This window comes from Lonchura striata, chromosome 5 (assembly GCF_050655825.1).
Source record: "Lonchura striata isolate lonStrDom1 chromosome 5, ASM5065582v1, whole genome shotgun sequence".
Classification (NCBI taxonomy): Eukaryota; Metazoa; Chordata; class Aves; order Passeriformes; family Estrildidae; genus Lonchura; species Lonchura striata.
In genome coordinates, this window is record NC_140707.1 from 10,884,166 (window position 1) to 10,911,646 (window position 27,481).

A 27,481-nucleotide genomic window follows, 5' to 3' on the forward strand; every position below is an offset into this window, starting at 1 on the left:
AAATAAAATAATGGTTATTAACTAATTGGAAAAGTGTGTTTTCTCTGTGCCCTGGGAGCGCGGATTATAAAGAAAATCCCTCACACAGAAAATCTTTTTAATAATAACCTGCTAAACCTATTAGTGAGCTTCATTGAGGCAAGAAGGTGAGTTGCCCCCTGAGAAGGATTCACCTGCAGCTTATCCAGTGCCATCATTAGCTGCCTTGCTGTCAAGGTTTGCCATGGAATTGTTGAGGGCAGGGCTGTAAATGAGGAGAGGCAGGAGCTGTGCCTGCTTTTCCAAGGTGACAGCAGCACTGCTCAGAGCTGCTGGGCTGGGAATGGCTGGGCAGAAACTCCTCCCTGGGCCCCAAAAGAAATGACCTGGTGATGGAACTTAGGCTTGGTTTAGGGGTTTTGTGTGGTGGAAAAGTTTTTTTTTTTTTTTAACTTGTGATTTTAAAGAAAAACTTAGTAGTTTTTTGTTGTTTGGTTTTAAGGTAGTTTATTATAAGCTATTTAAAAGATTGTTTTTTTTGGCTACTATGGTTTGGTTAGCAGCTTAGGTAGAGGTACATATACTCTTGACAATTTTTTTGTTTCTTGACTTTTTTTTTTCTCTCTGCTTTTGGTTGTTGCTATTTTTTATATTGTATATTATGTGATAAATGTTTATAGTTTTTTTTAATATTCATTACTTATATTAAATGGTGTTTTTACTTTAAACTAATTTATGAGTGCTAACATTATTAAGAACGTGGAGATAAGGAAGAAGAAAGAGGAGGAATAGGACTGGCTTGTATTTTTTATTTTAAACTTTTTGATTCTTATGTATAGAACAAAAAACTTTTTTGTAAAGGTGTTAAAACTCCTTTGTATAATATTAATTTGTTTATTTTATAACTATTTTTATTATAATATTTAAACTTTTGTGACTTTTTGTTGGGTTTTTTTTTTGTAAAGTTGGTAAATCATTCCATGGATTAAACTTAAAATTACAGCTGTTTTCAGCTGCCTGCTAGGGTTTCAAATGCTTTTGACTGGGGCCTGGAACTTCAAAAAATGTCTGAGGGACATTTTGAGTTTCAACAACCTGGTTTTAGAAGAGGCTGGATTTTCTGCTGGGTTGAAGAGATCAGGTAGTGTGGATCAGAGCTGGAGTAAAGGCGAGGTTTTATTGGTGTGACCTGGTTTTCCTCACGTTTTTCTCTCCAGGCTGATTGACTCCTGCTGGGGCTGTGGGACCCGTAGGTTTTGGCCACTGAAGGACTTCTGTGCCTGCTTTAGGAGCATATGGAACATCTCAGGCTGGAAAAGTGTCTGTCCTAGAGGAGAAGTTTGTTTTGCAGCATGAACGAGCAGGGAAGGAATGGTCATTGCAGGGTGAAGCAGATGCTGTGGCGAGGCTGGGCTGCACAGGGATGAGGGAAAAGTGCTCCAAAATGTTTCTCTCTAGAGCCATGTGAATTGTCCAGCTGTTGTCAGCATTCAGGAACACACATAATCACAGGATATTATGATTATCTGCAGGTGCTTTTATTGAGAGCTCTGGAATCAGGGGTACAGACCCAAATCTGACTCCAACATGGCTTTCAAGCTGAATGTATTTTATATTCTATCGTTATATAACTTACATATTAATTATTAAACTTATATTGTTCTATTGTATACATTGACATGAGATTCTCATGATCTTTCTTAGGCCCTTGACCACAGTTTCTCATGATTGTTCCTATGATTAAACAGTAATTATATTTAATTACTAAACAATTGTCACATCTAACAATTATATCATTTATCTTGTACTAGCTACACAGGTGCAGTTCTAGTAAGGTACAAAGTCTTCCTGTACTTAGGGTATTGATTTTCTTTTCAAGGTCTACTAAGCTTAATTTTCCTTTTAACCTGAAATCCCCATGATTTTAAACCCTTTTGCTATCACTGTGACTTCGCTCATGGCAGGGCATTGGTTTTAATGTTAATCAAAACCTGCACTGGGGAGCAGACAGATGAGATCACACACAGAAAACAAGCAGAAACTCTCTTTAAAGCTGGCAGAATGAGCAGAGCTGATTGCTGCAGGGGTGCAGGGCTGTGTAAAGGTGTGCTTGGGCTCCTTCTGGGAAACATTCCAGAGGGCTGGACGTGCATGCAGGGCTCTCTCCTCATATAAAGAAGACAATATTTTTTGCCCCACGTGGTCCTGGGTAAAATAATGTTATTATTAAGTTAGAAAAAATATAAGTTTTTGGATAGGTAAGTAGTGTTTGGATAGAATTGTCCCCCTTCCCCTGCTGAATGGCCAGAAGCTTGGCCATGGCCACTGAAACCAGCTCAGGACTCCAAATCCAAGCCAAGGATCCAGGATGATGCAAGGGCATGCGGGGACAGCAGAGTGAGAAGCAATCCTGTTTGTGTTCCAGCTGTAACTCCTTTTCTCTTGAGTGAGATCCTGAGAGGCATTTCTTCATCTTGCTGGCATTTGAAGAATTTAGGAAAATGTGTCTTTTATGCCCTCTCCATTAGTGCTGTGGTATTTTAATGAGCAGCCCCTGGGAATTGGTACTGTGACATTAGTTCTGGGTGAGCACTTGGTAAGATCTTGCCCCTCTGTGTGTGGAAAAGGTTGTTCTCGGTCTCATTGGAAATGCAGCAAATTTGTTACATTACTGACAGAAATAAAAATATTTGTTTTCTCTCAGCCTTTTGAAGAATTATCTGCTTTTATTTCTGGTGTACAAGCGCATCTGTTTTCATGGTTTGTGGTTTTTTAATAAATTGTATCTGAAATGAGCATCCCAGTCAGAGAGTTTAGATATAGAAATAAGTGTTTGCCCTTCTGTGAGGGAAGGGAAAGTGTTTCTAAAGATTTTTCTACTTCTCATTATCCTGCTCTGCTTTTGTCAGTAATAATGCAGTTAATACCTCTAATTCTAGGTTTTGCCTGTGATATTTTGTGAGTGATCTCCCCCAGACCTTATCTCAACCTTTTGTTAGAGTTTCTCTCTCCTCTGTAGCTGTGGAGTGGTAGAGGGGCTTTAGTGGGTGCCTGCCCACATTCCTTGGCAGTTCCACCTCTCTGGGTGACATTCATTATTTACATTAAGATAACTTACTCTATAAACAGGTCTAAGAAAATAATGTTTTATTGGAAAATGAAAATTTGAAGTACTCTACTTTTAGCAATATTTTCTGGTAATTTTTTTCTTTTAAATCAGAATGCTCTAATGGCTTAGGTAATTTGCTTGCCTTTTATTTAATTATAAATAGTTCTATTTAAAAAGCTTTCCTGTTTTCTTCATCTGGATTGGAATAATTCTCTGGGTTTTTTTCTGCCCTTATTTTAATTCTAGTAGCATTTACACCAGTATATGCTTGAAAATCAAGTGTATTTATTTCCATGAACTGTCACTCAGTGTTAAATTTCACCTTTCTTAAAAATACTCTTATCTACTGAAAGCAGCAATGTACACAAGACATTAAAAAAAAAACAAAACTATAAAATCACCTCAAAAAGAAGAGCACAATACATAAATTTTTATACCTAAAATTTATTTTGAATTTATTCTTAATGTTTGAGAGGGCAGATCACAAAGGGCAGATGTCCAGACTCTGCATGAAAATGTTGATTGCTGTGGGCCTGGCAGCTTGAAAATGCCAAGTGCTTATTAGATGTTTATGAAATTATTTTCAGGCACTTTAGCTGATGAGTAGCTTGCAAACTGAGCCTCTTTTTTGAAAAATATATATATATATGTGTGTGTGTGTGTGTGTGTATGTGCATTTATAAAACCCCAAAATAACTTCCAAAGCTCCTAGAACTGTGACAAATCTCTGAGGATCCTTCATATTGTGTTAAAGTGTTTATGTGTTTCAGAAGATTAAGACCAAGCTACCATATAAATTTTTAATGCATAGAATTTTAAATGACTGTTTAGTGAACTCATTGTAGAGGGATGGTGAGAAGAAACCCCACAGGAATGCAATATTGTTAATTTTAGCTTCCTCTCCTTATATTTTCATTTCCTTAGAATTTAATGTGTCTCTGTTCAGCAACAAATATGCTTTAGGCCAAATAGGTGAAATGCATGTATTTGGGGGTCTTGTCTGGGGACAGGAATCACAAATTTATCTGTCTTTGGTAATGATTCTTGTAATTTTTGGTCACTGGGTAATGAGCAGATACACAGCTCAGGAAAACAGGTTGCTCTGTTTTGGTGACTGAGTCTGGAATTTAGTCCACCAAGTTTTTCAATGTTGCTATAAATAAATAAAACTGCAGAAGGGGCAGGCTTTGGGCAGTTTCTCTCTGACACATCACACAACACTGTCACTCTGTGTCCCTGCTTGGTCCCTACAAGCCTTGGGTATATGGGAGGAAGGGAGGGAGGCTGGCTGGGCACAGAATTCAGTGATGCTTCTGTACAACCTCCTCCTTCCCACGGAGAGAATAAATATCTTTATGGAAAATACTGCACAGGCCTGCACATCCTTTCTGAGGGAATGTGCCCATGAGTCAGGAATTGTGGGTGAGCGTGGAGATGGGACCTGCCCCAGCAGGGAAATGATTTGCAGCAAGAGTGGGTTTGGTACAAGAGTCCAAACCAATGCTCCAAACTTGTGCCTTGGTGAGGTTTGTGGTTCAGAGTAGCTTCTCTTGGATGCCTGGATCTGAAACCCTTCTGGAGAGAGCAGAGAAGGTAAAAAGGGAAAATCAGAGGCCACAGGAAAGTAATGTTTGGGTGCTCAGTTAAGAAGATAGTTGATATTTCAGATAGAAACTTCTTGATGGTGCTTTGACTCACCCGGATGTTGATGAGGTTGCATTGCAGTTTACCTAAGCAACTCTTTCTCTATTATTCAATATATAATAAAAAAATCAAAATAAACATTATTAATTATCTACCTAAAATGCAATGGTGTTTTTTCCCTCATTTAAAAAAAAAGAAATGGCTTGTCTGCAGAGAATCCTGCTTGCTAAATCGTGAGGTAGTTTGTAACCAAGCAGCAGGTCATTGAGCACTGAACACAGATTCTTCCTCTGCCTGTTTTTCCAAGGGAGTGGTATTATCTTAAGGATATTTGTCTCAATGGTGTGCTTTTTTTTGGCATTATATCTTGCAAGCAGGGAGCAACATAATTCCCAGCATTGATGCAAACCTTACCCCAAGATTTATTTGTCTCTGCTTAAAGAGACCACATTTTCCTGGAGAAGCAGTGGGCCAGCAAGGACTAATTTTGTAGTTAAATCACTGGTGGCTCTTCCTCCAAACCCCTCAGTTCAGCTCAGAGGCTGAATCAGTGCAGCATGCCTGAGCTCTTCCAGAAAAGTAACTATACCAATATATTTTTAACCTTGGAGCACTCTGCCACGCTGAGGGGAACCACTGGAAGGTATTTTTTACCTCCCAAATGTTGTTTTCACTTTGCTGGCTGTGGTAGTTCTTGGATAACTGGAATGCAATACCTCGAGGCACATTGCGTGGCACCGAGTGCAGTGTGACAGTGTGACTAATGTGCATCCACAATTAAATAAAGTTCCTGGAGATTTATGTTTTCATATGATAGTGCCAAGAGATTTCGAAGACTTTGATGCTGACAGTTGCAGAAATTGTACTGCATCCATTCTGGTGTTCTGGTAAATTAGATTTCCTGAATTTGCCTTAGCAGAGGTGAAACCTCCTGTTTTTACCTGTTGTCTGTAACCTACTCAGTTTTGATCTGCTGAGTATGAGATTTAAAGTGTGGATTGTTTTTTCTGACTAGATTACTTGCAGGTATATAGTACACTTCGTTACTGATTCTTCACATATCTCACATACCTGAGAATGAAGGTACAGAATAGCTTACAAAAAGAGGAAAAAAGAAGGTACCAAGGGGAATTTAAATGAAAATCAATTTATTTCTCATTGGAATTCAGAAAGTAAGACTTGTCTGTAGGACCTTTGCTTTTACACCTGTTCTGTCTGAGTGTGCTGCTGAGTTATTTCCCAGAAATCTTATTTGTGCTATTTTTTTCTCAATAACCTTGAGTCCCTGGGAAAGCTGGGGACCAAAACTAAGGAGAAAAAAATACAAGAAAAAGGATAAAAAGAATAATAAAATAGAAATAATTGATGATTTCTGGCATGTTTTTATGGGGTTTTAAAAAAACCACCCCAACTTTTCCAGAGCTCTCTGGATCTGAGTGCTGAAGCAGCAGGTGTGATTCATCCCTGCCCTGCTGCTCTTGCAGCTGTTTGCAGCTGTGAAAAGCAAGATCAAAATGCTGCCAGGAGAACAGATGGGCCTTTATTCTTAGAAGGGATAGGTTTTAAAAACAGGAGCCAAGATATTTTAGCACTTCCAGTCCCCTCCTTGGATGAGATGGTATTAAGTCACCTCAGTTAAGATGAGCTTTACTAAAACTCAAGTGGTTCAGTAGGTTCAGGGCAGTGGGGATTAGATTTAGCACGTTTGCAGCAGGTTGGAATGTATTTATGTAAATAACTAAAAGAAGCCCAAAAAGTTGACTGAGGAGAAAGTTGACTGTATTTCCATTTAAAGAGCTCTCTCCTAAACAAATGGAACTGATGTTTGTGCAAATGCTGCTGTGCAAGGCCTTACTGAGAAGATAAGAGAATTGTGCTTTCATGGTGGAACACAACAAGTCACACGGAGGGAGGCAGAGTTTAATCCCATCCTGGCTCACCCTGCAGTGTAGCTCCCTTTCCAATCCCCTGGTGTAGCATTGTTTCTTTGTCATGGGGATAAATGCGTGGCATTAATTGTTTAGCTTCTAGCTAAATTTTGCACTGCCAGTGAACCATCTTATTTCGTAACAGTGCAGCCTCTTTGTGATAGCTGCCAACCGAGGTGCTGTGATTGATGCTGTAAAGTCATGTAATATACTGCCTTCTGTTGTCAAAATGTATTTTTGTTATTGTCAGCATCTTAATGTTTCCAGGCAGAGTTTTAAATAACTGATGTATTTAAAAGAAGCTTTTGGTTGGTGCCCCATGGTTTGCAGGAAGGGAATGTGACTGAAACATATTTATGACTTTGAAGTGACAACTTCTGAGATGACAAATCTTTGCAGAAAATTGTTCTTATTTAGTTTTTTAATTGGAATTCTGGGAACATTCCTCCTACTCTTTTAAGCATCACCTGCTAAGAAAAAAGCAGTAGCCAGTGAAGAATGAAATTAATTGTTAGTGTTTTCTTAAGATTCAGATCACTTTTGGTAAAACCATGAGAAAGAAATTAATGGGAAAGCCAACAAGACAAATCTCTAGACTATGACTAGAATTTACAATCTCATTTCTGCCCTTTCCTGCAAATCAAGCATTTGGTTCCAGCTTCAGGTAATTCAGAATAGCACCTGTCTTTGAGCCCAGATGTCGAGGTAGGGAGTTTTGTGTGTCCCTCTCCTCGTGGGGCCAGAAGAGCTTCCAGCAGGGCGAGCTGGAAAAGTGATGTTCACCGTGTTACAGAGGTGCAGAGGAGCATTTTGGGCTTTCCTTCTGCTCAGCTCTGATCTGGTACTGCTCATAGCTAGTTGTGAAACCAGAAGCTGTCTTGGTGTTTCAGCTTTTTTCCCCTGCACCCCTCAGCTGCTTTGCTTTGCTCTTTCAAGGCAGCCCTGTTGGCCCTGTGCAAACCAGACTTTCTCTGTGGTTAACTTTGCCCCAGGGAACTCAAATTCTTTGTAAACTTGCAGGGAAGGAAAGCACCCTGGAGGAAAAGGTGGCAAAGAATCATCCTTCGTTGGGAGAATTTTGAAAATCATGAGGTAGATGCACGTGAGGCAAATAAATATTTGAAAAAAATAATTTAGATACTTTTTCTTTTTTTCTGTTGGTGAAATTTTCATGAGCGTCTTCTGATCCTTTCACGTTCTGCATCCACATTGTAACTATTTACTGTACTCACAGCTTTAGTTCATGGCTCACCCATGAAGTCACCAGCTTTCTGTGCCAGTGTCTTGATTGATAACAGAAAGGCAGCAACCTTTGGATGGAAATTTCTTCTCATGAGTGTGGCGTGTCACCTCTGTGTTTGCACTCATGGTTTCTGAGAGGTGTTCCTGACATCCAGGCCAGTAAATCTCAATGGTGAGGAAGAGCATGTGTTGAAAGAGTACCTGGAGTGCCATAAATCTGACTCGAGAAATTCTCTGATGCTCTGCCCTGGTTTGTGCAATATGTCACATGTCAGGAAGGTTACGGGAAGAAGCTTTCACCTTCTGGAGCAAAGCTTTGGATTTGGTCAGGGTTGCTTTTTTGTAGTATCAGGTACTTGGATCTTAATGGTGATCCTTTGACTTATTAAACTTTTAACTGAGTAAAATGAGTAATAAATGGCTGCATGACCTGAAAGTTTTAGCATCTTCCTTCGTGCCTTTTCTCTTGGTATATCTCTATTTAATTTTAAAGAAATATCCCGTTCTCATTAGTGTCCCCTGGTTATCCCTATCTCATTTGAATTAGCTCATTTGAATAACAATACCAGCATAGAGCAGATTAATGGAAAACCTTCTTAAATACTATATGGTGCATGTGTTTGACAGTGTAGCAGTAAAGCTCCTAAAATCCTGGTTAGGCTGAGGACTTTAAAATCCAGATATTCAGCTATACTGACATGAATGCAAAATGTTTCCACAGTGTGTGTACAAAGGGAAAGCCTGTCTGAGTATGGCATCATCTCTCTCTTTTTGTAAGAAGTGACTATGCATGTCCCTAAAGATTAACTGAGTGGCTGGAAAGAAATTAGGTTCTGCTTTTGTTTGAGGCTGTTTTTAGAAATAGCTCCCAGAAATTTTTGGAGAACAGAATCTTCTGAAACTTTAGCAAAAAGAGCAGCAACCCAGTGACGAGAAATATCGTGGCAGTACCCGAGGTGGGTCACAGAGATGGCCTTTTTGGGGGTTTAGTTCTGAGTTTAGCTAGAAGTTAGAAGGATGGGGTTCAGCTGGGGATTCGGGGGGAGGATTTTCAGTTTCTGTCCTACCAGAGCTGTGTTTGCCATTCAGTGAGGTGCAGTGTGATGGAGCATGTGAGTTCTGTGAGCAAGCACAGCAGAGGACAGCCAAGAAAATCCTTTTACTGTAGAGGGAAAAATGCATCTTATTTGGCCTTGCTTTGAGCTTTTCAGAGGGAACCTTTTACTTACTGTCTATTCAAAAGCCCCAGATCTTTCTCCTGTACCTTGGAGATTTAAATTAGGAGATCCAGCAACTTGTGCAGTGCTTCTCACCATCTGGAAATGGCATAATCTTTTCTTTCTAATAATGCCCTTTCTTCCAGGCAGTGTCTTATTTTTGAGAGAGCAGCTGGTCACTTTGTAATCGTTAACCATTTACAATTAAAAGTGACTTCAGCTATTAGTAGAATATTGTTGGCCCTGCAGCAGGGATCCTGCTTTTTTAAATGATTTTTTTTTAGGGCTCCTGTCATTTCACAGGGAAGATGTTGTCTAATGATGTGACAGAAGATGCTAATGCCTTTATCTCAGGGAGAAGAATCAACTTTTTCACACCACATCACAGATTAGTTGTGACATTTTTTGTGCTTAGGCAGCCAATGCAAGCACAGAGCTACTGCCTTTGGGTGCATCCACCTGCTTTATCCCTGTGTTTGGGTCTTCCTGACTTTTGGGTTTGCTGCTTGGATACCTGGATATTAAAATCCCAAACGATTCAGACAGATCCATCACTTTTGCAGGAAAATAGGTGAGGAGCAGGTGCAGGCAGCTTGTCCTGGTGGTGGTTTGAGTGTTCATTGCTCCCAGGGGAGTTCCCTGGAGCTGGGCTGGGAGCTAAAGTAATTCTGCAGCATTTTTGGGAACCCAACCGTTTGCCAGTGTTCCCAATAATTTTTCAGATTTAGAAGCACTTCTCAAATATATTTGCATCTGTACCATGTTTCTTCTGGATTTTGGACTGAAAAGGAAGATTTGACTGGGCGGTTTTGTAACATTTTCGCCACCAGTGCTCAGGCTCCCCCTTGCTGCTTTCAGCCTCTTGTCCTCTGTCCATGAAGGTGGCTGATTTTTTTTGTTTTGGGCAGTACAGATACATTTTTGCATTTCTTTCCAAGAGGTGAGAAAGGGGAATGAGGCATCATATTGTTATAAACCTGAGCTGTTGGCACTTTTATGCAGCAAAGAAAACACCGTGAAAATAAAGATTAATGGGCTGTGCACAGTGAAAGTCATAGCAAATAGAAATAACTTTTAAACAGCTTCACAATAGTTTCTAGCCTGAGCCAAGTCTTTGCTTACTGTAGAACAGACAAGGAGCTTAAGAATTAATTACCTAGTTGATATGCATAGTTCATTAATGTGTAATGGATATTGCACTTTGTGTGGAATAACCATAGCAGGTCACAGCAAAGTTGCAGGTTGATTTGTTGTTCAGGAGAATTTAATTGCTGCCTGTCATCCTGACTTGACCTCAGGATGTTCTCTGATTGCTTCCTGGAAGCTGAAAGTTTGCTCCACAAGAAAGTGTTTTTCCCTTTTTGAGACTGCCTTTGCTACATTTGTAAAAGGTAGGAACCACAGGGCCATATTGAACTAAAAAAACCAGAAACTAGAATTTTTTTTTAAAAGGGGTTGCTATAAAACGAATAATTTCCAAAAAGTCTATATAGAAGGGAGAACAAGGCGTTGTATGTAAGACTTTTCCCCTAGTTTCTGTCCTTTTTAAGTTGGGAAAGAGGAAAATCACAAAGCCTTATAAAGCAGCTTTCTGTGCTGTCCCTTACCTTCAGTGCTGTCTATCCTGCTCCAGAATATAGTTTTTCTGCATTTTATGTGGACTCTTTCCCAGCAACACCTTATGTTTGTAGTCCCATTCATGGTCATAAGGAGGATTCCCCTCCAAAGAAAAATGTCCCAAAATTTCAAAATTTCAACTCAATATTTGTCTATTGGCTCATTCTTATTTTCAATATTTTAACCTTTCTGCATTCTGGGGCTCTGTAATAGACTGTACTTTTTTGGGTTGAGAAACTACATTGTATATCCAGATGGATAAACACTGGCTATTTGGGGCAAATCTTGAAGAGAAAATAGAACTCACTATTTAGTTGCATTAAAAAAAAAAAAAGGTATGTCATTTGCTCTTTTCTCACCCTCTCTTCAGGATGACCTGACAGCTTTCTAATCTAAAAATCAATTTAATTTTTATTTATTTATTTTTTTTTTAAGATTAGAGATTTTGTACTTTGAAAGCATTAATAAGAATGAGGCTGCTGAAGGTGCTGGTGCTGCCAGCCTGTTTGTCACCTCCTCTCTGCTGAGCTGTGGCCCCTCTGGCACCCCAGGCACATGAGGAACACACCTGCACATCCTTACTTTGGTGTCCTGGTTTAGCCTCCTGCTGCTGCAGCCCCAGTTTGGCTCTCCCTTTTTGGGGGGAGGTGTTGGCTGAGCTCCACCTGGTCCAGAGGGTCTTCTCTGCTCCTGGGCTGTGGCCTCAAATGATCCCTTGAAGATGTGCTTGGGTTGGTGGGCAGAAAGCTTTTTGGCTCAAGGGAACATTCACAATTGCTCAACAAGCATGTCAGAATATATTGTATTATGTAACCTGGCCCACGATTCAACCTTCTGGAAGCACTGATGTTTCTTTAGGAAAGTTCTGCAAACAATAGTTTTGGTATTTTTTTTTCCCCCCCCCCCCCTCTTTGGAGAATAATCTGAATGGTTTTTAGCAGCTCTCTGCTGTCGGCTCTTGTGCTGATTTTGGTGGGGAGTTTAAACTCTGAAAGCTTTATTGAAGGAGTAGCTTCTAGTTAAGAAAATATATATTTTTGTTGCAAATAATAATAAAACTGTACTACTATTATTATTATTGGCTGCTAAGTTACTGGCAGTAGCAAAACTGCCACAGACTTCCTGTATTTTGCTGCCTAACTCCAGGTCTAAGAAAATCAACATTTGCAACCCAAACTCTTCTCACTCTTTTTCAGAGTTTGGTGCCACCCTTTCAGTCTATCCTAGCTCTGGAAGTTTAAAATAAGTAAATAAATGTAACCAGTTATGTGAAAATGCCATGTGCTTAAAAATAATGTAATTTAAAAACAGTTTCATTTTCTTTTTCCTCACAATGTCAAGAATTCAGAATTTTCATGTAAAAATGAAAAATCAACTGCAAATACAGTGTGTTTTACTCAGGATTTTTGGGGTGTTCTTTTGTTTGTCTCATGAAAAGCATCTCAAATATTGTAAAACTTAAGGTAAAAGCATGAGAACTGGCAGCTTTGCTGTTTTATGTTCTCAAATGACCTTGAATTTTTTTGCCACATTGTTCATTAAATCATTTATGCTGATGCTAGCAGTGTCTACAGAAACTTTCCTGAATAAACACTATTCCTTTGCAAAGGCCTGTGCAAATATCTGTTTACAAATAAATAGGTAAGTGGCGTGCTAAAGCAGGCTGTCAGGCTCACAAGGGAATTGATCCTGAAAGTGTTGCTGAAAAAGCACGAAAATATAATTAAAATAATAACAAATACATAAAATAATGACAAATACATGAATAGATATGTCATTTATTCACTTGAATCCTGTGAAAAACCAGATCATCTCAGGCAGAAATGGTCACAGGGATGTTCAGCAGGCTCAAGGGCAGATCCCCAGATCAGGTTCTTGCAGGAAATCAGGACTCCTGGACAGCTAACCAAAATGATTAAGCAGAAGCCATTTATTGTTTACATTATGCACTATTTATACATTCTAGAACTATTGCACACACTAATCACACATTTCTTGATTGGTGCCTCTGTCTTGTCCACACGTTCTGCATGTATTTCTCAGGATATGTGATTGGTTACAGTCCAGGTGCTTCACTGCCCTCTTTTATTCAGTTCTTGTGGTCTTGGCATTCTGTTTCTCAGCCTCTTCTTTCTTCATTTAGCTCAGTTTATGTCTTAGTAACCTCGATGAATTCTGGAGGACTCTGACAGGAATAGCTACAAGTAGTTTGCCAGGGGCACACCGCGGCCCGAGTCGTTCAAACACATTGCTACAGGTTCTGGTTTCTGTGTGATTATGAGCAATCATATTATCCCGTGGCACAGCGTGGTGATGAATCCTCCTCTCTCATTTCCTGAGGATCCAGATGAGCATCTGCCCTGAATCCAACATGCAGATGATGCCACTGGCAGGGCTGTCACCCCCGCCACCAGAGCGTGGCTTTCTCGCCCTGCCTGACCCATTGTCTCTCGCACTGCTCTCCACCTCCCTCCCGCTGCTGGAGCGCATTAAAACCTCCCAGCAGAGCTGCCTGGGTGGCACAGGGGACACTTTGGAGCCCCAGGCCAGGCTGGCACTCAGGACAAGTCACACCAGCCTGTGGCTTTGCAGAGCAGCGCTGGTGATGACAGCTGTGGAGCTCCCGAATCCCAGCAGCTGAATTTGGGCTGGGCAAGCCAGCAAGGCAGGCCATGCCAAAAGCATTTTGGCAAAAAGACCATCTTCCTGCAGCCCTGGATTTTAATTGATGGCCAAGAGGTTGTCCCTGATGTGGCGAGCTCTGCTGCTGGAGTGTTGGGACCCAAAGGGAATTAACTCTGTGAGAGCAAGGAAAAGTCACCACCACCCCAAACGCAAGTTTGCTGCTTTGGTCTTCACATGAGAAAACACATGGCAGTGCAATTGAAATAACCAAATATTGTGCCCAAATGTTTTTCTATTATTTGTTATAAAGTCCAAACTTTTGCTTATTGAGCAGGAAACCTTGTGCTATGTGGTACCTCCTCACAGATGTTTTCACTCACAGTAAAAATGTTTCATTTCAACAGAATTCTGATGGTATCAGGACAAAATATTTTTTCCTGATTGTAAAAAAAAAATAATAATAGTTTTCAGTTATAATTTTCTAAGATCACTGGAAAAAGGGCTTTTTTTGCATGTAATGGTGGGTTTTTTATTGTCTGGCTCTTGTAGACATTGACTGATAAACAGAGGCTAGGATGTAAACAATCTCAGCTGTTGGTAAAATAATCTGGGTTTAAATCCATCAGGACAGAATTTTGGGTTTTGAAGGTCAAGATCTAATCTGGGAAAAGTTACAGCTGAAGCAAATGTGAGAAGGTGTCTGTTGAACCACTTAACTTTTCCTAGAATCTGCCTGAAAAAATGTATATTAATGAGATACCCGTGGAGAATAGGATTTCGTTTTCTGGTTTCTTTACCTTTGCTCTTTCGCAGTTTCCTCCGTCATCCTTTCCTGATGTAGTAGCTGTAGGTTTGGCAGCTGCCAAAACCACCTTTGTTCTCCCTTCCAGTATGATCCTGGTGGTCCCTCCAGGCAGACTTTTTGGAGGATGAGCACAAAGCACACTGACCAGAAAAGCAGGAATGGTTCAGTGCTCAGGACAGGTGTCTCCCTAGGCTGGCTAGTTGTCAGGGCTAAAAAACACTTATATGTTAATTGTTTTGTAAAAGTTGTGTCATTAAGCTGCAAATGCCTGTGGAATGATGCCAAAGTGAGATGTATGGGATACATAGGTTGGGAGATAATGATCTCATCAATGTATAATTGTGATAACATATAATGGAGGCATAGTTTTTGCCATTCTGCACAGTGAGCAAGATTTTGACATGCTACATAGTTATTTTTATAAATGCTTTGCTGAGCATTTATATTTTCATTGGTAGTGTATTTCACATACTTTGGCTCATGAAATCTGTATTTTTGTGCCATTTCTCAAATTGTAAACTCTTAATGAATAATGAAAAAAAATGATAGCATTAGAAAAACTCTGAAGTGGTGCTATACAGTTTAGGCTTAATGCTCTTCAATGGAAGTAAATTTCAGAACCCTGTGATTAGGGTGTGCATTTTTTCACTGGTGTAACAGAGATTACTGTTAATTTCTGTTAATTCTGTTAATTTTCTCATTGTATCCCCTACCAGTCATATCTGACCTTTGGTCACTCACTTGTGGTAAAACAATAATAAGCAGGAAGCATCATACTTTTGAGAAGACAAAAAGTGGTTTTTCTGGTATGTTAGTGATATTGTTTTAAAGAGGAGGTGCAGCCCTAGGGTAGCCCTATCTGGTACTGGATAGGGTGGGGTAAAGTGCTGAAGGATCTCTCAGCAATACTTGTAGGTGGGTGGTTGTTTTTCTAGAATCCTAGAATTATGAAGGTTGGAAAAGACCTCTGAGATCATCAAGTCCAACCTTTGGCCAAACATCACCATGCCAACTAAACCACAGCACTAATTGCCTCACCGAGTCATTTCTTGAACACTTCCAGGGATGGTGAGCCTGCCACCTCCCTGGGCAGCCCTTTCCAATGCTTAACAATCCTTTCTGTGAAGCAATTCCTCCTGATGTCCAACCCGAACATCCCCTGATGCAGCTTCAGGCTGTGTCCTCTCATCCTGTCACCGGTAGCCTGGGAGGAGAGGCTGATCCCCACCTTGCCCCAGCCTCCTGTCAGGCAGCTCAGAGAGTGGTCAGGTCTCCCCGAGCCTCTTTTCTCCAGGCTGAATGCCCCCAGCTCCCTCAACTGCTTCTCACAGGGCTTTTACCCTCCAGAACCTCCCAGCTCCATTGCCCTTCTCAGAACCTGCTCCAGCCCCTCAGTGTCCTTCCAGATCTGAGGGGCCCAGACCAGGACACAGCACCTGAGGCGTGGCCTCAGCAGTGCCCAGCACAGCCTGGAGAAGAGGAGGCTTATGGGTGACCTTATTGCTCTCCACAACTCCCTGAAGGGAGGTTGTGCACAGGTGGGGTTGGTCTCTTCCACTGGGCAGCACTGACAAAACAAGAGGACACAGTCTCAAGCTATGTCAGGGAAGGGTTAGCTTGGATACTAGGAGAAAATTTTTCACAGAAAGAATAATGAAGTACTGGAATTGTCTTCCCAGGGAAGTGGTGGAATCACCATCTCTGGATGTGTTTAAAAGAAGACTGGACTTGGCACTGGGTGCTATAGTCTAGTTGTGGTGTTAGGGCATAGGCTGGACTTGATGATCTCAGAGGTCTCTTCCAACCTCATTATTCTGCGATTCTGTGACAGGGGGACAGCCACTGCCCTGGTCCTGCTGGATATTTCTGATCCACACCAGGTGCCATTGGTCTCCTTGCCCACCTGGGCACCCCCTGGCTCATGTTCAGCTGCTGTTGACCAGCATCCCCCAGGTGCTTTTCCCTGGGCCACTTTCCAGTCAGTCCAAGGGGTTGTTGTGACTCAAGTGCAGGACCTGGCACTTCGCCTTTCTGAACCTCATCCTGTTGGCCTTGTCTCATCCCTCCAGCGTGTCCAGATCATGCAGGGACCCTGCAGGTCCCTCTGCAGGAGCCTCCTAAACTTCAGGAGCTCAACATTCCAGCCCAGCTTAATGTTGCCTGTGAACATCTCGAGGATACCCTTGATCCCCTCACCCAGATCATCAATAAAGATATTAAACAGGGTTGGCCCTAACACTGATCCCTAATGACTGTCCCCAGCTGGATGTGGCAGCATCCCCACCACTCTCTGGGCCCAGCCATCCAGCCAGTTCTTAACCAGCAAAGAGTGCACATGTCCAAGGCATGGGCTGCCAGCTTCTCCAGGAGAATGTTTGGGAGGCATTTTCAAAGGCTTGGCTGAAGTGTTTGCTTGCAAGTAATTGTATTTCTCACAATCTGGAATTTTTATAAGGTATCTTTGGAGTTAATGTCCCTTAGGGCTGATTGATTTAGAGCTGTATAAAATGCATATTGCTTATGTAATATAATGTTTGGATTTCTGCTGTGCCTTATATGGCTACAATTAGTCTTATATAGGTATTGTTTTATTCATAAAATTTAGCCTTTACAGTACTTAATAGCAGTTGGGGATTTTTTTTTTTTTTTGGTAATATTTTGTCTCACAAATGAATAATTAAAGCAACTTGATTGGAAAACTGAAGTTCTGTCTTCACTAAGCTGAAGATTATGGAAAGATACATACTTGATATATTATGGGGAAGATGTCTTTGTCAGTCATGCAATAAGATTTCTGAACATGCTCTTTATCAGCTTCACTTTTAAATGTTATTAATTCAGGTGATCTGTAAGTAATGCAACCAAAGTTGAGACAACAAAAACTTTCTGTTGTTGAAGATGCCTTTGAGTTGATATTTTGTATTGACTCAGAAGTGGCAGAAGGACATTATTAGAGTGATGAAGGGTGATGAAAGTGATGAAAAACCTTGAGGGCAAGACGTGGAGGAAGCAACTGAAGTCTCTTGGCTTGCTCAGCTTGGAGAAGAGAAGGTGAGGGGTGCCCTCATGGCAGCCTACACCTTCCTCATGGGGACACTCACTTTATTAAAGGGGAGAGGTCAGGGTCTTTATCACACCTTTAGGTGTGCACAAAAGTGCTCAGAAATGTAGAAAACGTGGTTTTCTCCAAACTGGACTGATTTTTAACTTACTGCTCTGGCATATTGGAAATGTTCCTCATTACTGCTAAAGGAAAGGTCCCTCATCAGTGATGGCTGTGGTAGTGAGGTTACTGCTAGATGGATTTTGGGGTTGTTGGAGGGGGTGGTTCATCAATAGGCTGAAATGTGAGAGAATAACAGGTAATCTAGAGGCAGGAGGAGCAGCTACTGGTGTGTACCAGCAGTGGTTCAGAGCACAATGCATGCTGTGGGGAGATCTTATTGTGGCTTTCCTGTTGATTTGGATTGGTTGTCTCCTCCTTCATCAAGTGTGTTCAGCTGTCGATAGATGTAGAAGTGAAATGTTTTCCTGCCTGCCTTTGTTTCCATGATGCAGTCTTGGTTTGAAGAGTTTTTGATAGGGAGCTGTAGCAGTTGATGCCATCCTAACAATTCTCAAGCACAGAGCATGTCCTTCAATTTAAACTCCATGTATTGTGTCTGGTTACTACCAGGATGCTGAATTTATGGCAGTTTGAAACAGATGCTGACAGTCAACATCTCTCCATAGGCATAGAGAAAATCTGCTGCATTGGAATGCATCACACATAGGTTGCAGAATATTGTATAATTTTCTTAATGCTTCAGTAACTTGAGAGCTTGACTTTAACAGAGAAATTGGCAGCTGGTAGGGAAAAGAAGGATCAAAAACTGAAGGACAGGAATAAGGAAGTGGCTAGAGGATATTTTTATTCAGTGTGTTATCTTCTTTGCAATATTTGAACTTTTTTTCACTTCTTGTCAATATGAGGTAACAGCAATGCTTTTTTCCAGGTTTATGTTGTCTCTCTGCTCATAATCATTCTCATTAAACCGATGTGTGAAGAAATGCATGAGAAATAGTGCAGTCTGTGAGAGGACTGATGCTGACAGGTTTTGCTGTTTTAGAAAAGTGGAACATTGAATTTCTTAAGACCCTTTAGGACTTGTGCTAGAGTAGTTCTAGGACTAAGTGCTAAAAAAAAATCCCACACCAGGACTTTGCAGTCATTTTTCAGTTCTGAGATGAAACAAGACAGAGGTGCAACAGGTTGGGTAATGATGACTTCACCAGCAGAGATATTTAAGCTGGAGATTGCCTAAAGTCTGGTTTTGCAAAGCACATCACCTAGTTATTAATTTCAGCATGTTTGAATCCATTCTAGCTGAGCAAAATTAATCTTGTCTTCTTTCCTACCTTCTGTTAAAAACCTGCCAGACTCACAAGGATGGAAAAGCCAGCAAAACACAATGTGCCTTCCAGCATAGGGTGGAGAATATCAGAAACCAGGCCACACCAGTCTCCAGTCCCCTGACGACACATCAGCAGCCAAGGCCCAAAAACAAAAGCGTCCCTTCTGTGCTGCAAATCTCTCCTGGTGGGTCAAATTCCCTGGTGGACTCTGCAGCCTCCTATCCAGCCTGCTGACCTTCTGGAGCAGCTCCATAAGAGTGGATTGGGCTCCTTGTTCCCCTGCTTGTCTCTCATTGCCATAGGTGGCTCTGTGGCTGCCTCCCTTTGCTTTTCTCCAGATCACTAGTGAGTAAGTTAACCTGTGCCAGGTGAAAGGTCTGGGGACTTCTTTGGTTGCTTGGAGGGCAGAGCTCTGTTCTGTTGCCCATCCTGGAGCTGCTTCCCTAAACCAAATTTATAGTCTCCAAATTCTGGAGAATATAATTATTCTTGCATCTCAGTGAAGGAGGTAGTAGTGGCTGTTTTTCACCATGGCTTAATAAAACTCTTAAATACAGGGATAAATGGAAGATCTCTCATGGGTTTGGGTTTTCTTTTTTGGTTTTCTTGGTGGGGTTTTTTTGTGCGTGTGTATTTTTTTTCTTTTTAGAGAGAGAAAATGCTGAATAATTCCAGCACATTCCTGTGGAATGCACACAGGAGCCTGAAGGAGCTGGTCTGGTAACCTACTGTGGCCTGTGGATATGGAGGATGGGTGGTGTAGAAACTTAGGAGGAAAGAAAACTGTAGAAAGAAAGAAACTTAGCTTTAAATAGGTGCAGTGTGACCCATTCTCCCTTGTGCTGTAAGGTCTCCTGCTGCTGGCTCCTGTCTGTGTGGGCTGATCCCAGTTGGTGCTGTTGGCTCTGCTGACCCCTGGGTTCATGAGTGGCTGGAGCCAGTGTCCAGCCCATTTTATGTCTCTCAAGACCTGCTCTGCTTGCCCTGCCTCCCCATTATGCTGGGTTATTCACGGGGCTGTGGAGAAGGTTGTCATCCCCTGTGTCTGATCCAGATGTGCTGCAGCTGGAGGGCAGGATTTAGCTCCATGTTTTCCCTCTGCTTGGCTATGCAAGGGGACAGAGATTGGCATGGTACCAAGTGCCAGGACTGAGGTTTGATCTATTGTCTTGACGTGGGGGAAGGAATTAAAAACCAAAACCACCACCTTAAATTTTCCTCTTGAGTGAATCTTAATCTTTAAATTAGTACAAATGTGAGTGTTCCCATTCTGTGATTTTAGGATAACTGTAATCATTTCAAGAAAACAAAGCCTAGGAACATTATAGTGTTGAATGCAGAGTAAACTGGTGTTTGAAATGATGTGTTGTGCATCTGCACATGTCAAAAAAAGAGTTTAATGTCCTAATTTGTTTTGGATCTTGCCCCCCTCTCCTCTTGTTCGTCCCTGTTTTATTTTCTTCCCTTTGTGCCTGTAATTGCGTGTGTTATTAGAGCTGGCAGGATGAGCACCTCCAGATGCATCTGACAGGAACGCAGCCAGTGCTGACTCGATTCCCATGTCAGACTGCATGCCAAGGCAGTGAAGCTTGCTTGTCAAAACCCATACCCTTTCTGCACTGCTTCTAAACCCATCTTCTCACACAGTGCTTTGACACAGGGTGACTCATGATGACCTCAAGAATTGTCCCAGGCTTAAGAATGTGTCTTTTAGTGTGTTGAGACATCCTTGGTAAAAGTAGGATTTTGGAATAGCATGGCCAAGGCAGCTTTCCTTATTCTTCTGTCACATGAAATGAGTTGAGGGGTTTAAAATCTGTTGTGTTGAACCTTTCACTAGGTTTCATGTTTTGGGGTTTTTTTTTTTTTTTCTTGGTAAAATTTCTCTGAATTTTTATGCACTCTGAAAACAACAAAAAAAATTTCACTTGTTTTACCAAACTTAATGCATTTTTGTGTTGTGATTTGTAGCAACAAGATAACAAATCTTCATTTTGGGGAAGAATATACTCATTTTCCTTATTTTTTTTACAGGTGTCAGGCAACAGCATATCAATGATGCTCCTTCTACAGGACCTTTTCCTAATTGGAGATCTATACTATCACCAACACGGCCTTCCACAGAAACTAAGACTCCCTCAGTAGCTGACCTTTCTCTGGGACAGACTTTGGAGAACGCAGACCTGCTTCAGATGATAAAAACAACGCTGACTGGCGCTCGTACCAGGACTTTGGATCAGATGCACCTGGCACCCTCCCTCTACCAAGGCAGTGGGAGCAGCGCGCCCCAGGAACCCGCCGAGGTTTCAGCCGAGTCGCCCCTGCGGCCGTCGTCTCAAGATGCAGATGACACAGCTGCTCTAACAGGTTTGCCTCAGCTTGGTATGTTTGCCACACTGCCCACCACACCACCAGTGACACATTTGAGTGCAGCTGTGCCATCCCAGCCAGTGCCACTAGAAAACACCCTCCATTTCCAAAGAAAGCACATCAGGATCAGACATGCTTGCCGCTGTTTCATCACCATCATTCTCCTCATTGGTAATCCACTCACCTCATGCCATTAACTTTTCTGAGCCAACTGTACTGCCCATCCAAGTGCCTTTGTCTGCAGATCCTGAAGGTGTCTTCAGCACAGATTCAGCTAGCTCACAGGTTAGTGAAAGCAGGAATAGTGCTCTAAGCATGGTGCATTCCAGTGTGGTGAATCACAGAAGGGGTCCCAACTTGTTCATGGGGGCCATGCTTTTCATTGGATCAACAACAGTGCATTTCACAGAGTTAGTGGGAAAAGGGTTTCCTTCGGAAAGGACCTCTTTGTCATCTGTAAATTCTGATATTCCTAGGTCAAAAATGCATCAGTCTCTCCTGACAGTAATTTTCAAAAATTTGTCATGGTTCCTTGACGAGAATATGTATAATGTGTCTTCTACTGGAACCATTTAGGGAAGTCCTGACTGGCAGAATTAGTGGTACCACTCTTCTGTCATCATCAGTTTTTCAGGATAAAGCAGCGGTTCCTACATCAGTCTTCCATGCTGCAGGTACTCCACATCTAATACCGCCAATGAGTCACCCTCAGTCTTTCCCAGCACTGACTAATTGCACTACAGCCTCTCATCCTGCACCTTTCATGTCACCAGCCTCCAAGAGCTCAGCTGAGGTCTCCAGCTCAGCACAGAGCACATCCTCCCTTTCACTGCCAATATCACTTTTTCCAGATGCAAAGCACGCTCGCAGTGCAGCGCTGCCAGTAGGAGAATTTAGAAGCAAAACAGATTTTCTCTTTAGAAATGCAGCACGCTTGTCTCCAGCAAGCCCAAGGTCTCCCTTGCTAACGGAGACAAACGAGGTGTTTGCTGGGGCAGCACGCACAGCCGGTCCCAGGGCGGCAGCAGCCAACCAGGACAGGCTGCAGATCCCTCCCGCTGCTGCCTCGGAATCAGAATTTTGCAGAAGGCCTGACTGATGGAACTTAGCAGACAAATAGCACGAGACTCCCAGCTGGTTCGGCCCTGCTCTCCCAAATCCTGGTGGCTTTCCTGTGGCAAGGACAGCTCAACAGCCTTTCACAAGAGGAGTGACAGCAAAGATTTCCATGGACTTTAACGCTAATAATGTTCTGCATTATGGAACTCAGCTTTCCAAAGTTTCTCCAGGTATCCAAACCTGTACACTCCTCATAGGAGCAAGGGTACTAGGGAGTGTTTTGGAGATGGCCATGATGACTCTGTCTTGATCTAGCTGCAGTGCCATTAATTGCTTCCACTGTATGCCTTTCCAAACCTGAACCTGCTACCACAAATGCTTCTGCCACTACTGCTTTTGTGACTGCACATCTTCCACCTGGAGATGCAGAAAGTTCAGATGTAACTGTAAATGAAGACAGAAAGATGGGAGTACCCACTCTTGTGACCCCCCTCATGCAGAATATTCATCTCCAAGAGCTTTAAATCATTTAACCTTTGGTCAGACTTTGCATTCAGTTGATAAAAAGCCACTCGCCTCTGTCATGCCTCCAGCACGGGGTATGCTGCCATCATTTGTTTCCATGACAACAGTGATGGACAGCCACAGTTCTGGCTCTTCCAGGATTTTGAATGCAGGCTGTGAAAGCAATTTAGATCCTGTCAGCCTTCCTGAAGTTGTAACTCAGTTTCTACGTGGACCAATAAAGCATTGCTGGCATTAGTATTCCTTCAGTAAAAACTTCAGTCCAAAAAAAGGGAAGTTGCTCCAAGTACTTTCCCACTGGAAGATGAGTACTATGCACCACAGTTGGTAGTGTCAAATCTGCAAAACAAAATTAATACAAATCAGAAGCGACTCTTTTCCACCCCTTCAGCAAACTATACATATACATCCTATACTCAAAACATTTCAAATTTACCCTTTCCTGAAAAGAATAGCTTTTCAGAATTTTATGTAGATGCCCTTGCACTGAAAACATCTCCTGTTCAGTATTCATCCATTGGTACTGCATTGACAATGCCTGACTCTCTGCAAAAAAAACATGGAAACAGGGCTGAAAACATTGCTGATTTCTTCCGTGTTGGAGGTGTTCCTATCAGTATACATGAGAAAGCACCTCTCCATTTACATATGGTCCTGTTAATGCTGCAGGTGCTCTCCCTAGCTCTCTAGGATCCCAAACAAGTGATGCTGTAAAGATTACTGACCAAAGCACTGGTGTTGGCTTTTCAGCTTACTGACAGCTTGACTACTTCAGCCCCAAACAGAAGCAGTGTCACCCTCAGCAAGCTGCCAGCCCAGTCCCCCTTCCCTGTCACCAATGCTTCTGGCTCAACTCTCTTGAATAGCTTTATCTGAGAAGACATTGGTTCTGGGAATTTTCCAGAATTAGCAGCAACCAGATGAGTCCCCTGGTTATTTTGTTATGGTTGATAAATATCCAGCCGCATGCAGTGAGGAGGAGCGGGACACAGGTGCTACAAGTCATAGTCTAGCTCCCAGTAACATATCTAATAAAGTTACCGAGGGCATCCCATTGCAAACCCCTACCACCAGTGCTCTGCAGTCAAGTCATCATAACTTCTGTCCATGCATCACCAACACAGATAGAGTCTCCTTTTTTGTCAACAACCAACTTTACCCATTCTGTTCTTACAGTGTTATCTGGAGTATCTTCTGGTGCAATACCTACAGTAGAAACTTCAGAAGCAAAACCACTAACAAGAAAATCATCTCCAGCTTCACCAGTGCCAGCTTCTTCCTTCTTTTCTCTAGGCACTGAAAACACACCTTCGCCATCCGTGATGGCTTTAAGCACACCGATCCTGACACTAACAAAAAATAACACTGCCACAAAACTGACACCGGATCTAAGCTCAGTAGGAACATGGGCAGATTTTCCTTTTGCAACGAGAAACACGACTGCCTCACCTCTGGACATGCCAGCTCTGCTCACAACCCCCAAGAGCAGCACGGTCACAGCTTCCACACTCGCACCCACAGCCCACGCACCAAGGCAGATAGAAACAACAACAGTCACTGACACCCAGAAGCTCCCGAGCTCAGACATCACCAAAACGCCAACCCCATACCCACTGACAATGACAGCAGCTTTGACATCTATTACAGCATCAGCGAAAACAACTAGGCTTCCCCCTCCTGCCGTGGAACTCAGCCCCGCTCCTCCCGGCACCACGGCAGCAGCCGCTTTCGCTAACATGACGGCAGCTCCCTCCCTGGATTGCCGGCTCTCTGCCAACATGATGGTGAAAACAGGTACGTGCAGCATCTGGGTTTGCTGAAGGTGAGAAACACACCCCGGTGTCCAGAGACGTGGGGCAGTAGTGATTAATCAGTGCTGATAAATAAGATGGGTACGGGCAGGGTCATTAGTTGGAAATGGCGTTGGTTTTACTCGTGGCTTGGGTTTTAACACAAATGTGTCAAATGAGGTGGTGAGATCAGGTGCTGTGGTGTTCAGGGGTCACTGCAGGACCACCTGTGTGGAGGGACAGCCCTGTAAACCAGGATGGTTTGGTGCCTGCTTTGCAGTGAGGAGTCTGTGTTACTGGAGAGGACCCTGCAGTGACCTGCCTTGGTCCTCAGCCCTGTTTGCACACAAAAATTTAATTCTGTTCTAATATGAACACCTAATTCTACCATTACAGATCCATTTGAAAGTTATGTTTAGCGTTTAGAGTTGCACACTTCAAAGTGGGAAGATTTTGAGTTTTGTAGGTGATAGTGCCACTTCTGGCTCTGGCTGTCTTTTCACGGGCAGCTTCTCCTTATCTGTAAGAACTCTAAACTAAAGGGGCCTGGAGAGGTACCTTGCCCAGGCTTCTCATGGACTCTTTGTGGCAACACAGCACCAGAAGACGTGTGTGTCTTGGAGATCTCAGCAAAGAATAGGTACAGAAAAGAGATACAGGCTGCATTGAAATAAGCAGCTTTTGGACCTAATGTGTGTTTGCTGCTAAATATCCCCATCAGTAGCATGTGAGTACAACAGCTATTTCTAAAGATAAAAGTAGCTTGTGTACAGTACATGATTGAAAGTACTCAAGCACAGCTATAAAACCCTTCCTGAAAATTATAAGAGAAAAATAAGAAGATAGTGATAGATTTATTAAAGAAAATGTACAGATGCTTTCTAAATAGAAAATAATTGTAACACTAGAGCAGCAGATTTCTTTTATGTAACTGAGGCCATGAAGATGTGAAGCTTGCCTGTGCAGCTCTGGCTCAGTCCCCTGGGAATGCTGTGCCAGTCTGTCCTCAGGCAGTGAGTGGCCTTGTGCCTCCTTGGAGAGGCAGCATGGCAAAGACTTGTTGTTGCTGCTAATGAAATTGCATTTGTTAGACCTTGCTCTGGAAACACGGAAACAATAGGCTATTGCCATGGGATGAATAGGGAGCTCAGGAGCTGCTGAGCCCCTGCAGTTCTTGTCTTTGGAGCTGCTGCTAATCCAAGCTGTTTTGGTGATCCCTGCACAGCCAGCCCAATGTAAAACAATTAAAGAAAGCAAACAAGAGCGTGGTGATGTCTCAAACCACCCTGTGGCTTTTGTTGCTCCACAGTTCTCTTTCTGAACACAAGGAGGATGATGATCAGCAATGCCTTCAGGGAGAGTGTGAGAAAAGGCCTCAACCAAGTGCTGAGACAAGCTTTCAACCAGAATGTCAGTGCTCAGGTAAGTGTCCTTGGCTTCCCCTGCTTGATTTCACCAAAACAGCTCTCCCACCAAAGAACCACAGCTGCCTGCAGCTTCAGAGATGTCTCTGGATGCAGGAAGCCTCTTGGAGGGGAGCACTGAGATTTTCCTATGGGGAGCACTGAGATTTTCCTATGGGGAGCAGGCAGAGGTGGCACCCACTCTGGTCTCTAAAAATATAATGAATTTTCTCCAAAGCTTTTAGCGGCATATTTAATGAGGAAGAAGAGAGAAATGCAAACTTCTTTTTAGTGTGCTCGGGGAAATGACTACTGACAGCAGTTTTCTCTTCCCCCTGCAGCTCAGGAGTGACTTCTGCTCAGGGGCAGCCGGGTGCTGCCGTGCTCAGCCTGGATCAATGGCAAGAGCATGGCTGGTAAATGGGATGTCACTGCTGTCAGTCCACTCCCTGCTTTGAAAACCCAGTACCTGACAGGTGCAATTTCCCAGGAACAAGAATCCTGAGCAGGGAGAAAGCATGTTGTATTGAAAATAAATGGAAGTGATGTGTTCATCACTTTGCAGCTAAATTGCATGAACCTCTGCACTGCTGTGTGTGGGAGCAGGCTCAGGTGGGCTGCCAGGGCCCTTTTCCTTGGACACTGCTTCCTGTGCACTCAGGCTGGGGTCAGTGTGGGGTCTAAGGCTGTTAGGAGCCACACTCACCAAGCCTCTGGGAAAGAAAAAAGTAATTTTTCTCAAAACAGAGGTCATCAGGTTGTCTTTAGTCCTCACGCTTTATTGCTTTATTGCTGTAAGTGTGGAGGATGTCATTTGCTTTGGGAATTGTGTGTTCCATGGCAGCAGCAATAAAAATTGCCAGGTTTAGTTCCCTACCTTTTTACAAACTTGGGAGGAGCTGCCTGCTTCTAACAGAGGACAACAGCTAAAACTTAGTGAGGAGAGCCAGTTCCAGGGCTAAAACCTTTTGGGAAATACAGAATTTTGATATAAGACTCAGCTCATGTTTTGACTCACAGTGTGTCCATTCTTGTGGTTTGGCATTTCCACTTGTATAGGTCGACTCATAGATTTAACCCTGTAGTTAACAGTACAGGAGAACAGGAGACAAGAGACAGCCCAATCAAATATTGGAAAATTTTGTCTTTCAAAAATCTGTCTGCAAACCTGCAATCACAGAAATATGCATAAAGTCAGTGAACTTCAGACACAGAGGATGAGCTGGAAGCTCTCTGTGTTTTTTCATGCATATATGAAATGTCCCAGTATCTGTGCATAGATGAAGGCCCAGCCTAACCTGGAGCTTTGCAGCTGTGGTAGCAGTTCTGCACTCCTCCAATTTGGAGCCCAAGCTGCATGGGCTGAGCCTAAAACTCTCTGAGCAGCTCTGCTAATACCATGTTTGTCGCTATTGTACTGAGGACGGATGAATAAGGTCACACATAGACTCCAAAGTCTTAGAAGGCAAAATGCTATTTTATTAAAAATGACACACCTTTTATAGACAGTTACAGTGCAGGTGGACCTGATTGGTCCTCAATCAACATCCCTCCATTGGCTAATTAGGCACACCACCCTCTTGTAAATATCTTATGAGAAAACAACACCAGCTGCAAAGATGAAGAATTGTTTTAATTCCTTCACTGAACTTTCCCAAAGGTTCACAGAGAAGTGTCTGCTCACGTTTATCTGACTTTGTTCTCTGACCAGTTCTCAGCATCCATACCATGTCTGATATGACACTAACTGATCCCAGTTTATAGGGTTTATAG

At 42.5% G+C, this 27,481-nt stretch overlaps 1 protein-coding gene across 1 annotated transcript in view; it reads left to right on the forward strand.

Annotated features, from left to right (window-relative positions):
• The window catches only part of KIAA1549L (KIAA1549 like), a 129,649-nt gene that overhangs the window by 36,965 nt on the left and 65,203 nt on the right, over window positions 1–27,481 (forward strand). The window contains exons 2-4 of the mRNA XM_085582356.1: window positions 20,596–20,928; window positions 23,692–24,309; window positions 25,615–25,727. Of these exons, the coding sequence (XP_085438482.1) occupies window positions 20,596–20,928; window positions 23,692–24,309; window positions 25,615–25,727 (1,064 nt within the window). The remainder of the gene's footprint in view (window positions 1–20,595; window positions 20,929–23,691; window positions 24,310–25,614; window positions 25,728–27,481) is intronic.